The 11,799-nt window shown below is 54.9% G+C and overlaps 1 protein-coding gene across 6 annotated transcripts in view; it reads left to right on the top strand.

Annotated features, from left to right (window-relative positions):
* The window catches only part of DHX30 (DExH-box helicase 30), a 41,280-nt gene extending 30,396 nt beyond the window's left edge, over window positions 1-10,884 (top strand). For all 6 annotated transcript variants that reach the window (XM_045003903.1, XM_045003904.1, XM_045003905.1 and 3 more), the window contains 10 exons: window positions 753-857; window positions 2,001-2,176; window positions 3,922-4,128; window positions 4,717-4,798; window positions 5,367-5,560; window positions 5,635-5,794; window positions 6,257-6,414; window positions 7,042-7,145; window positions 7,440-7,579; window positions 8,652-10,884. In XM_045003903.1, the coding sequence (XP_044859838.1) occupies window positions 753-857; window positions 2,001-2,176; window positions 3,922-4,128; window positions 4,717-4,798; window positions 5,367-5,560; window positions 5,635-5,794; window positions 6,257-6,414; window positions 7,042-7,145; window positions 7,440-7,579; window positions 8,652-8,887 (1,562 nt within the window). In that variant the 3' untranslated portion in view covers window positions 8,888-10,884. The remainder of the gene's footprint in view (window positions 1-752; window positions 858-2,000; window positions 2,177-3,921; window positions 4,129-4,716; window positions 4,799-5,366; window positions 5,561-5,634; window positions 5,795-6,256; window positions 6,415-7,041; window positions 7,146-7,439; window positions 7,580-8,651) is intronic.
* Window positions 10,885-11,799: the final 915 nt, after the last annotated feature.

The raw sequence follows: 11,799 nt of genomic DNA on the forward strand, positions 1-11,799 counted from the left end.
TTTGACTTGCATGGCATTTTTCAACATGGATTATCGGGCTTCAGAGATGTAGACACACTGTACCACTGAAATGCAGCCACTCCTAGGACAAAGTGCAGCAGGTTCATTTGTACCAGTGCCCAGGGATCTTATGTTCCCACAGAGCAGACAGGATCTCTGATTATTTTTGTAAGGCTGAGCTCCCCCCAGTAAACTGCACAGAATGCTCCTTCTCCCCAGGAAGGATGAATGCTGGTTTCGCAACTATGCTTTTAGTCTGGCTGTTTCAAAGCCAATAAGCTTCATTTCCTCTCATGACACTGAGCTGGGATCCGAGGACACCTGGTGCTGATGTCTGTCTCGATGGCAGAATATCCCATGAAGGAGTTGGTTATACTGTGTCTAAGTTCTCTGACAGGCTGTCACATATTAAATCTCCCCCTACATTCTCCCTCTTGATTTGATTTTGTAACTCCCCGGGGTCCCCCGGCTGAAAGGGTGGCTCACACGGTGCTGTTTGTCTGTGATCTGTATGGACATGTCTGACAGGTTTTAGTGGTGATCAGTCCTGATAGGTCGGTACCACAGACTTGGTAACCTGTTAGTCTCCTGTTCATGTTTCTGGGTCTAGATGGGAAAATACTGGGCTTCCCCAGGACTCCTTGGAGTATGGGAGACCTGGCACGGAGATAAGAGTCGTGGTGTCTGTCTGCAGCTTGGAAAAGAGCCCCATGCATCTCTGTGTTGCCTGTTCTGCTCTTGATCCTTTGCAGGCGGGATCCTCTGCTTCCTTCCTGGATGGCAGGAGATCAAAGGAGTGCAGCAGCGCCTGCTGGAAACACTGGGCTCTCAGAACAGCCGGTACCTTGTCTTACCAGGTGAGATGGCTCTCCAGTGCCTGGGGGAGAGGGAGCGATGGGTGGGGCTGAAACATAGTATTCGAGGTAACGCTTCCAGCTGTTGCTGTCTGACGCAGAATGAGTTTGGATGCGTCAGACACACTGGTAACCCTGTCACCTAACTATGCATTTGGGGTGGATTGGCCAGGCCATGCTGGTCTGGCTGCTGCTGAGACCTGGGGGACGAACTCACTCCAATTGCTCCACTTACCTGCTGTTCTTTGGGGCCCTCAGCATGCAAGCCCGTCTGCTGTCGGGAATTTCCCCAGGTCCCTGAGCCATAAGAGGAAATGTGTGGGATGGAGTTACAGGCCTTTGGCTGCAGCCCCTGCTGGTCAGGTGGCATTACGTCATAGCTGAGCCAGACCCAATCCCCTAAGCGGGGCCAGGTGGAAGAGCGGGGTGGGAAAAGTGGTGTCCTCTTTAAAAAGTGGAAAGGCAAGAACCATGCAGAATGAAATGTCTCCACCCGTGGGTGGGAGTAGGTACTACATCTCCTACAGCTAGGAATCCTTGAGAAAGTCCAAGTGTGCTCTGTTTGATCTAGAGCAGTGGTTTTTAACCATTTTTCATTTGCGGACCCCTAAAAATTTCAAATGGAGGTACTGAGCCCTTTGGAAATCTTAGGCATAGTCTGCAGACCCCCAGGGGTCCACGGACCACAGGTTGAAAACCACTGACCTGGGGAACTTCTGCCTGGCAGGAAATTCTTAGATCTCCAGGTGCTGCTGATTTCTTTTAGGTCACAGAGGTTGAAATGATCCCTTCCTATCTGCAGCACCTGGAGTATGTTGCCATCTGCTGTTTAATTTTACTGTGCTTGACCCTTCCAAAGGTTGGTTTTGGGATTATTGGAGGAAGCAGGGGTGGGTCTGACGAGTAAGCTTGGGAGAACCATTGGTCACAGTAATGCCAACGTTAGAAACAACTTTCTTTGCAAGTGACGGCAGTGACTAACCCCAGCCTCTCGCAGGGGGCTGAGAGAAGGGGCCTACGTGAAGGAAGAGCATGAGCAGTATAGAGAGAGTTCTGGAGGGCTGAGTAGACCTGACCACCTCCCTAACTGGTGCTGGTGGGCTGGGCAGAGCAGGGCAGGGCTAACTCTGCACTTTCTCATGCCAGTGCACTCCAACATCCCCATGATGGACCAGCAGAACATCTTCCAGCGGCCCCCGCCTGGAGTGAGAAAGATCGTCCTGGCTACCAACATTGCTGAGACCTCCATCACCATCAATGACATCGTGCATGTGGTGGACAGCGGCACTCACAAGGAGGAGCGCTATGACCTCAAAACTAAGGTGCTGGCTCTTTCTTGCCCCGTGTGTTCCGTGTGCATTCCTGGAACAAGCCGCGGCTGATGCATGATTCTTAAAGCAGCAGTTGAGATGCCTCCCGCCTGCCATTAACTCCTTGGTGCTCAGGGCTTGAATTGCTGATTCACTTTGCATGTGCTCTCTGCAGAGCAGGGATAATGCCCCCCCCCCCCCCCCCCCGTCTCAGAGGCAGGTCAAAAACAAAAAAATCCTTCTCAGGCACAGGCCATTGTGATTGATTGCGCAGGGAGCATTGGTTGTCTGAGCCAACCCCCTCCCAGTGCACAGCCTGCCCCAGTGTGCACCAGGAAACTCACCCCTGAACAAATCCTGTTGTCTGCGTGCCACCCTCTGTAGATCTCCCTGCCTTACAGCCCTCCCTAACAGACTCCCATCAGTCACTTCCTAGTAGCCAAACCGAGCTGGCTGTTGCTCCACCAGCCGGAGCGAGGACTGTTGAATAGTGGCATGAGGCAGTGCCTGCTGCGCTCCTGATTGCCCAGACCTCGAGAGAGACTGAATAGGATTTAAAGTGGGCTTCTTCATCAGCATAGCCCAGGCCTATGCCCAGGCCCGGAGCCCCTCTCTCTTGAGCCAGCAGCATTCAGCGAGGCCGTGTGCTGGGTCTCAAATGAATTTGTGCTGTGGCTCCATGTGTGGCCATAACATCTGAAAAAGTGGGCTGTAGCCCACGAAAGCTTATGCTCAAATACATTTGTTAGTCTCTAAGGTGCCACAGTACTCCTGGTCTTTTTGCTGACACAGACTAACACGGCTACCACGCTGAAGCAAATTCACGGTGGTCTCAGTTACGACAGTTAAAATATACTATTGACAGCCTGGTCCCTCCAGAAGTCGTGGTGGCCACGCTTGAGAATCCCTGAGCTGAAGGATGTGCTGTTGAATATTGGCGGGGAGTGTGCAGACTTTGTCCAGCAGATGGCGCCAAACTTGGCGTTTCCCTTCAGCTCAGACAGGGATGAGAGAGAGAAGCCTGAAGAAGGAAGGCAGGTGCTGAGCTGTGCACAGCTGGCTCGCATGCATATCCGGCTGCTTGGCTGCTGCCATTGCAGCAGGGCAGTACAACCGGAACACGGGTTCGACTGGTGGGATAGCTTGTGTTTATTGCTGCCGTTTGGCAGACATGTGAAATCAAGCTCCCTTCTGCCCAACTCTGGAGGTTGGCTTAGTGGAAGGTAAAGGTCCCATGGTTCTTTCCATAATGCTGGGGGGTTGTGTGTGTCTGAGATGCCAGGGTTTGTATGAAATGAACAAGCAAGGCCCTTGCCCACTCTGCAATCAACTAAGGATTGTTTTATCCAGCTCTCCCCTCCTCCAAATCCCAGTGTAAGTCTCGACACACCTAGCTTCCCCTGTCGCTTGCTGCAACATTCTTCATTGCTGCTCCTGATTAGGTGTTCAACCCCAGAGGCAGTTGCATCTCGGTGGTGGGTACAGTTACCCTTTGTGTCTAGTCCCTATAGCAGGTTGTTAGCAAAGCACTTGGCCCCAAAAGGGGTGTGTGGGTGTCACTAACTGGCCTAGGACTGAGGAGAATGGGGAGAGCTTCCCAGCTCCTGCACACTAGAGAAGCAGCTTGCCAGCTAGCCAGGTGACATGGGAAGCCCTTGGGGCAGGGGTTCCTCGGGTCTCTGGGCTAGAGGGGGAACTTGGTGAAACAGACTAAATCGCAGCAGGAGCACTTGCCTCTAACGCTCCTCTTCCCCCAGGTCTCCTGCCTGGAAACGGTGTGGGTGTCAAAGTCAAACGTCGTGCAGAGGCGAGGGCGTGCAGGCCGCTGCCAGTCGGGCTTTGCCTATCACCTCTTCCCTCACAGCCGCCTGGACAAAATGCCCACTTTCCAGGTCCCTGAAATCCTGCGCACTCCCCTGGAGAACCTGGTGGTGCAGGCCAAGATCCACATGCCAGAGAAGACGGTAGGTGTAGCACACGGCTAGGAGACGACAGTGCTGGCAGAACTCTGTGCCCGCTCCGTGCCCCTTCCAGTCAGTGGTTTTGAGCTCAGGTCTGCAGGCAGTAAACGGGAAATCCAGGGTGCTGCAGGAGGTGCTGATAAGTAGGTAGGATGTTCCCCAAGGATTGGTACTGACCTGTGTGCCGGTGCCATGCTTAGGGGGCCCTATGGTCTTGTCCATGGATACTCATTAAAGATCCTGTTTGCCTGAGCACTGATAATTTCACTTTGCCTCCCTACGCTCCCCATATCATTTCAGTGAGCTACAGTTTTCGCCATCTCTTCCTGCCCTAGCCAGTCATGCTAATGCAGGGAGTCCCCAGGAGGGAAATGTGCAGATTAGCCAGGGTTAGCGCCCGGCATACGTGGCGCCATGCGGAAATGCAGAGCACTGAACTCGGCTCCCTGCGGGTCAGCAAAGGAGGAAATGACATTCCAGTGTTTCGATGTAGAGCAGCCATTTCTGGGCAGGGTGGAGAATTCTTCTGCATGGGTCAAAGTCGCTCCTGCGCTGGGGGAGTCTCATGTTGTCTCTGCGTGTGTGTTGCAGGCAGTTGAATTCCTCTCCAAGGCTCTGGATAGCCCTGACATCAAAGCTGTGGATGAAGCAGTGATCCTCCTGCAGGAAATTGGTGAGCTAACTTTGAATATGGAAGGGGAGAGGAGCCACAGCTCCAGTACAGATCTAAGATTCTGGGCTTGGGACGGGATCCTCTTGCTCTGGGTTGGAATGGGATCTGAGCCCTCGATCAGAGCGGGGAGTAGCTGGGACCATTCCAGTCATAGTCACTTAGCTTGTGCTGGTCTAACTCTGGATTTCGTGCACTGCTTTGCTTATTGGGGTAGATAAAAAGAGAGGGAGGAGAGCAGTGGTTCCAGGAGTTACGGCTGGGTGCTCAGCTGACCACGTGGTCACCTTGCAGCCCTTTCACTCTTTCCTAAGAGGTCCGAAGCTGCTGGGGGCTCAGTGACTCCCCCAGAGCAATGTGGTCCTGAAGGTTCGTGGCTGGAATCCAGGGGGCCGTGCCCATCCTGGAGGTGACTCATTGGCTGTCACCTCAGGCTCCTGCGTCAGGTTGCTGCACTCAGGAGGGTACTTGCCCTGCCTGCTGAGCGGCATCATGTCTGAAACCAGTGGCCTCCCCTTCCCGGTGCTGCGGGGAGGCTGATGGATGTGCCCATGGTGGGGTTCTCTTGCAGGAGTGTTGGATCAGCGGGAAGCCCTCACCACGCTGGGCAAACGCCTGGCCCAAGTCTCCACAGACCCTCGGCTGGCCAAAGCCATTGTCTTGGCATCCATCTATCGCTGCCTTCATCCGCTGCTCGTCATCGTCTCCTGCCTCACTCGGGACCCCTTCAGCAGCAGCCTGCAGAACCGAGCGGAGGTGGACAAGGTGAGGTCCGCCGGCTGGGGCAGGGAGGGGGCGAGGAGGGTTGTTGCTCATCTAACTCAGCTTCCTGGCTCTAGGCGAAGGCCATTCTGAGCAGAGAGAGCGGGAGCGATCACCTGGCCTTTGTCAGGGCCGTGGCGGGCTGGGAGGAGGTGCTGAGGCGCAGAGACAGCCGGGCCAGAGATAACTACCTGCAGGACTACTTCCTCTACGCCCCCAGCCTGCGCTTCATCAATGGTGAGTCCCGCAGGCCCCTCCCACCGCAGGAGCAAGCGCCATGTGTCCCAGACCCAAGGGGCGAGAGCTTGGCTGTAATGGGGGTGGCACTCTGGGCAAATCCCTCGTGGGCGAGCCCTGATCTTCAAGTGACTGCACAGCTGGGCCTCCTGCCCCTCTGCACAGGAAATGCCAAGGAGCCTCAGGCCAGGCATTTTCCTGTGACAGCGAGTGAATCGGCCTCGCGTGACCCAGACAGGTGTGGGTGCTTCCGCGCAGACCCTCGGGAGCCAGTCTGTGTCTGACCACGGGTGCCCATTCCACAGAGGGAAGAGAGCAAAGGGTCCGTGGTGAAGCACCCGAGTGGGGAACGGGCTGGCAGCTCTCTGGGTACAGGCTGTGAGCTGGGGCTTACAAAGGGGTGAGCAGCAGCTCCTGTACTGAGAGCCAGGTGCTCATGCCTGCCCTGGCTCCTCCCCACAGGCCTTGTCAAGCAATTCTCCGAGAACATCTACGAAACCTTCCTGGTGTCGGCGCCCTCAGACTGCACCATGCCCTCTGCGGCCTGCAACCAGTACAGCGAGGAGGAGGAGCTGGTGAAAGGCGTCCTCATGGCCGGCCTTTACCCCAACCTCATCCAGGTAGGAGCCCCCCAGGTGACGGGAGCTCCCTCCGTCCTCTGTGGCTGCCCCAGTCCCAGGGCTCAGCAGGCTGCCAGCACTCCTGGGCATTGTGGTCCCACCGCACACTCTCCTGGCTCCCCGGACGTTGTCCATTTGCCTAGTGTGTGAGAGGGTGGAGGCGTGGGGCTGTGTTCTGGGATCACTCTCCTTCCACTGGGGCTCTGTGCTCGTGTCTCTGTTGGTAGGGCCAGCAAATTGCCTGCGCCCCATCCCATGTGACATAATCAACCCCCCCCAGATCTCTCCCACTGCCAAACCAGCCAGGCCGTCTGGTCTCAAACACAGGCCTGTGCTCATCCAGCCATGGCTCATTGAGGCAATGGACAATTCCTCCCCAGTTGGGCTCCCAATCCTCTGCCTTCCGTGACGTGCTTTGCAGCAGCCAGGGCTGGCCATCACTTCTTCCTGCCCACAGCTGTCACCTGCCAGCAGCAGGGAGAGGCCAAGGCTGCCACAGCCACTCAGGGTGGCCAAGAGGGAAATCCCTGCTCAGATCTTGCTGGTTGCTCTGGATTCCAGCAGCACCTGGCAGGCCTGTGTGTAAACGGACTCTGCTGCTTGCTGAGATGCCTTTCCTGTTCCTAGGTGAGACAAGGCAAAGTGACCCGGCAGGGAAAGTTCAAGCCCAACAGTTACTCCTATCGGACAAAGGCCGGCACCGTCCTGCTTCACAAGTCGACCATCAACAGGCAGGTGGCAGATGTGAGGGTGTGAACGCGGGGGCAGAGGGGCCTGGTGCACGCTGATGCCAGCACCACGGGGAAGGGAGTGAGCTCCCGGACTGCGGGGCTGGAACCTCCTCCTAGGTGGGAAGAGGAGCTCCGCTGTTCCAGGGCTGCCTGGCCTCGCCCTTTGGACAGGGCCATCCCCTCAAGGCCCTTCGCTCCGGGCTGTGCCTGGCGTGTTGTCAGTGGCAGGGCTGGGCTGGGCTGGGAGCAGGTACCTGCATGTGTCCGCAATAACCCCCTGCTTTCCCTGACCAGGGAGGCCTCTAAGCTGTACAGCCGCTGGCTGACTTACTTCATGGCGGTGAAGTCCAACGGAGGGGTGTTTGTGCGGGACTCCTCCCAGGTCCATCCGCTGGCTGTGCTGCTAATGACTGACACTGATATCCACGTCCGAGGTGGGTGCTACGGCTGGGTTTCCCCAGCTCTCCCGCTCATGCTACTCCGCAGTGCTGCCTTCCCACCTCTGCTCAGTCCCTGTTCCCGGCGGTAAAGGGGTGTAAACTGAGGCATCTGTCCGACCAGGAGCCCTTGCTCCTGTCTCACCTCTCCCCAGTAGCTCCTGGCCGAGTTAACCCTTCGAGCACCACAGAGGCAGTGGTTACTTACCTATGAACCGGTCTACCCGTTCCATCCAGCTGCTGGAGCCCACGCTCCCAGCCTTCCCCTGCATGCTCCCAGGTCTGTGTCCTCTGCCGCCTGCATGGTAGAACTCTTGCTTTGGGCTGGTGCTGATAAGATGGATACACTGTGGCTTTTGGACCGTTCCCCTCTGGCTGGCTTAGAGCCTGAGGCAGGAAGGGCTGCTAGACCCAGACAGTGTCTGAACAAGCAGGTAGTTGTGAAATCTCGTGCTCGGCAGCTAACGTTTCACATGCTGGGCCCAGTTCCCGACAGCTCGAGGGCCTGACTTGTGTGGATACACCAGCAAGAGGCGAACAATGGCTTCTAGCCTAAACCCTGTCACTTGGTGAGTGAGGTGGGGGCTGGAGCTGAGGAACAATTTCTCCTCCCCAGGGAGATGCAGCTTTATCACTTCAGATGTAAACGGTACCTCAGCAGGCCCCAGGGTCTGTACATCCTCGGGAACGTAACCTCCTGTTCATGGCTCTTGTGGCCTTTCCCAGTCCCTCTCCCAAGGCAGCAGCCTGGAGTGAGTGAGGGTAAAGCCATCAGCAATGTGCTGGGCCCTGGTGAGCTGCTTCTCCCTATCCTCCTGTCACGTGTGCACAGACCTCGAGCTGCTCCTTCCCCAAATGTGTGGAGGAGCCCGAGTGCTCTGGCAGGTGAGAGCACAGCGTGCAGAGGGGATCTCAGACTTTGGCAAACAGAGGGCAGGGGGTGGGTCTGCACCAAGTCCTCCTGCTCCAGCGGCAGGGGAAAGGCTGAAGTGCATTGTGACATGCTGGGCCCAGTCAGCTCCATCCTGCTGGTTAACTCCACTCAACTGCTCCTTTCTTTTCCCCCCAGACGATGGCTGGCGGGCGACAGTCTCTCTGACTGACAGTGACCTTCTGGTACTGGAAGGAGACTCGTACACGATCCGCCTCTTGCGTGATTTCCGTGTGTCACTCTCCAAGATGGTGGAGACCTGCCTGTGTTACGAAATGTCTGCCATCCCGGGGGACCTGCACCATCAGCACAGCCAGCTGCTCGACATCCTGGTGGATCTGCTCAAGGGACCTCCTGGCAGCTTTGGCGCCTAGACAGAGGTGGAGGATTGAACGTGGGGACTTGTAATTTGTATAAAGATGTTCACAAATGTTTATTTAAATAAAATTCTATTTATCCCTTGTGAAGTCATCTCTCTCCATCCTAGAAGATCAGTGTTGTCAGAATCTCCTGCTGTTGGCTCCGGGCATGGTCATCGTGTAGGAGGAACCAGCGCAGCCCTGGCGTCGGCCACTGCTGAGACACAGAGAATGGACTGGAAGTGCTGATGCCCCCGAGTTCAATGGAAAGCCACTTCCTCTCTTCCAAAGGTCGTTGTAGACCCTGAACTGGAAATCGATCGACACCGCTGACTCCTGCAACGTTTCCGTCACCTCCACCCTGTGGGGCGTGCCCGGAGCAGCTCTCCCCGTTTGAGAGCTGCTCTCAGCTTAGGAGGAAGATGGACTTTCAGCTCATGGCTGTGCCTGCACTGAGGGTCGGGGCCAGCCAGAGCGGAGCTGGCAGCTCTGCTGCAGGGTGGTGGTTTGTCGTCTTAATTTTCCACTTGCTGAGCCCAGTCTGAAGAGGCAAGACCCGACATTCCATGCAGAGGGCATCTCTGAGCCTGTGGCAGCTAGAGGCGGTTTCCTGCTGCACAAATCAAGCTCAGTGTTGGCATTAGGAGTGTGAGATGTCGTGTATTTTCTATCTGCCTGTATTTTTGTCCTTTTTTGCTTTTTATTTTTTTAATTTCTTGTTCTCCCTCTGTCAAGGAGGCCAGCTCCCTGTAACCTGTGCAACCCATAAAGCGATTGCAGAGGCCACTGGTTCTGGTAGCCTGTCTCCTTGAGTAATGCTGTTCCCTGTTTTTCTATGACCTGCACCCAGAGTAGCACAGGAGGAGGGTTCTGTGACTAACGCACAACGTTCTGAGGCAAGAGCTCTGATCCCAGCTCTGTCTCCGCCCTAGCCGTTGATGAAGATCACAACCTACCTCACAGGGCTGTTGTGAGGATAAATTCACTAATGTCTGTAAAGTGTGAGAAACGGGTGGCTGGAGAGTGCTACAGCTGAGCCGGCGCTGGACAGTCGCTTTGCAGATGATGTCTGTTACGAAGTGCACCAGAGGTGCAGGTGAAAGTCCTGTATCAAACATGGCAGGTGCCAGTACAGGTGCCTGCTGCTGCTGATTTGCCCACCAGGGAAATGAAAGGTGGTCACTGGACTTGCGATTTGTTTTTATTTCTACTGCTCTTTGTAGCTAAGCAGAGATTAACACTACTCTACTTGCAGCTGGCAGAGGCACTTGTGTGATGGAAAAGGGGGGGGGGGGAACCATTCCTGCCCTGGCCCAGAGTCTAGTTTATGTAGGGGGCACAGTATTGTCACTGGGGCCCTGTTACCCTTTGAATTGGGCAGGTGATAAGCCACTAGGAGCTCCCTCCTCCCACAGGGGAGCCAGCAGCTTTCTGCATATGGATTAACTGCAGGAGCAAAAACTGGCCTGTCCTGACCTTCAGTGCTTGTGCTGGGCTCTAACTGTGGCAAAGACAAGAAGCAGCCTCTGGCCATTGTAACTGAAGTCCTCCACCTGGGGTAGTGGAGAGGGAATCGCTCTGCTCTAGCTATGGGCTGAAGCACAGGGGCAGCGGGTGGGAAAGCTCATGGGGGTGGCTACAAGGGACCAGATGTCAGTGTTGGCAGTGAGCTCCAGGTAGTGGTTACTTTGGCTTCAGCCTCTTTGAGTAGCGTTGTTCAGAACTGCACCTGAGGGAGGGGCTGTGCTAGGCAGCCTGGGGGTCCTGGAGCCTGTAGTCATGCAAAACTTTTGATCTACATTTCACTTGCTTGAGAGGTTGTCACAATAATTTGACCAGTGTTTTCCATTCAGTCTGTACAATAAACTATGGTTTTTCCCTTCCAGCAGGTAAAAGAAAACCTAAGCTATTGTCTAAATGGTTCAGAACTAGTGTGATATTGGGATACTTCAGTGGCTGTTATGTGATACTGGATCTTTTTACAACATTAGATTAAAGACAATAAAAAGGGATAGAGTAGTAACCGGTTCTGTCCTTTATTAACCGCTGTATTCAAAGCAGATTGTTCTCTTGCGACAGCCTGCAGCCAAACAGCCTAGGATGTGCCCCTCCCCCCCCGCATCATGTTTTATTTTGCTGCATCAGTGACAATAGGAGGAAAGAGGCAACACTACCATTAAATCATAGTGCTGAGCCCAGCTGGGCTGCAGACCTGGTACTTGAGCAAGAGCACGTGTGTGACTGGAGCTGGTACCCTACTGCCAAAACTACATAGCTCAGGGGTGGCTTGTGATCTCAAGCTGATTTCCAAGGTAGCAGGTAGTTTGAGAGAGGTATGAACACTTGCACTGTGGGATTGCAGGGGCCCTGATGCCTTGTAACACCTCACTGTAATTTCAGTTGTTGGGCTTGGTAGCTAGGGATGACCTGTGCTACACAAGGCATCAGACTAGATGATCTGGTGGGTCCCTTCTGGGCTTAAACTCTGAGTGACAGCACCTGCCTCCTTTATTCCTCATTCATTTCCAGTTTTCACACAGACCAGGCTGCCTCAGGCCATTGTTTTACCATGTTCAGTTGAGCCACACCACACCTGGCCCTCCCAGCCTAAGGGGGCCAGGTGCAGAGGAGGAATAAAGGCAACTCTGTAATTAAAGTTGCACCTTCAGAATCGGCAGCTTAAGAACAAGGTGGAGTCAAACTGCTGTAGGCCTTCCAAGTGGTAGACACCTGCCTGAGCCATGACTTACACCCCCAACTAGCTGCTCCTTGGGGGCCACACACATGTTGCCGACAGTATGTTCCTGCTCTGCAAGCAAGTTGGACAGAGTAGGGACCTAAGGAAGAGATTTCAGTCACAGCCTTGCCACAGCCAGGAAGGAGCCTGTTTGCTCCGAGGCTGTTTACTGGTCCCTACCAGCAATTTC

Source organism: Mauremys mutica, chromosome 2, assembly GCF_020497125.1.
Source record: "Mauremys mutica isolate MM-2020 ecotype Southern chromosome 2, ASM2049712v1, whole genome shotgun sequence".
In the NCBI taxonomy this organism is placed as follows: Eukaryota; Metazoa; Chordata; order Testudines; family Geoemydidae; genus Mauremys; species Mauremys mutica.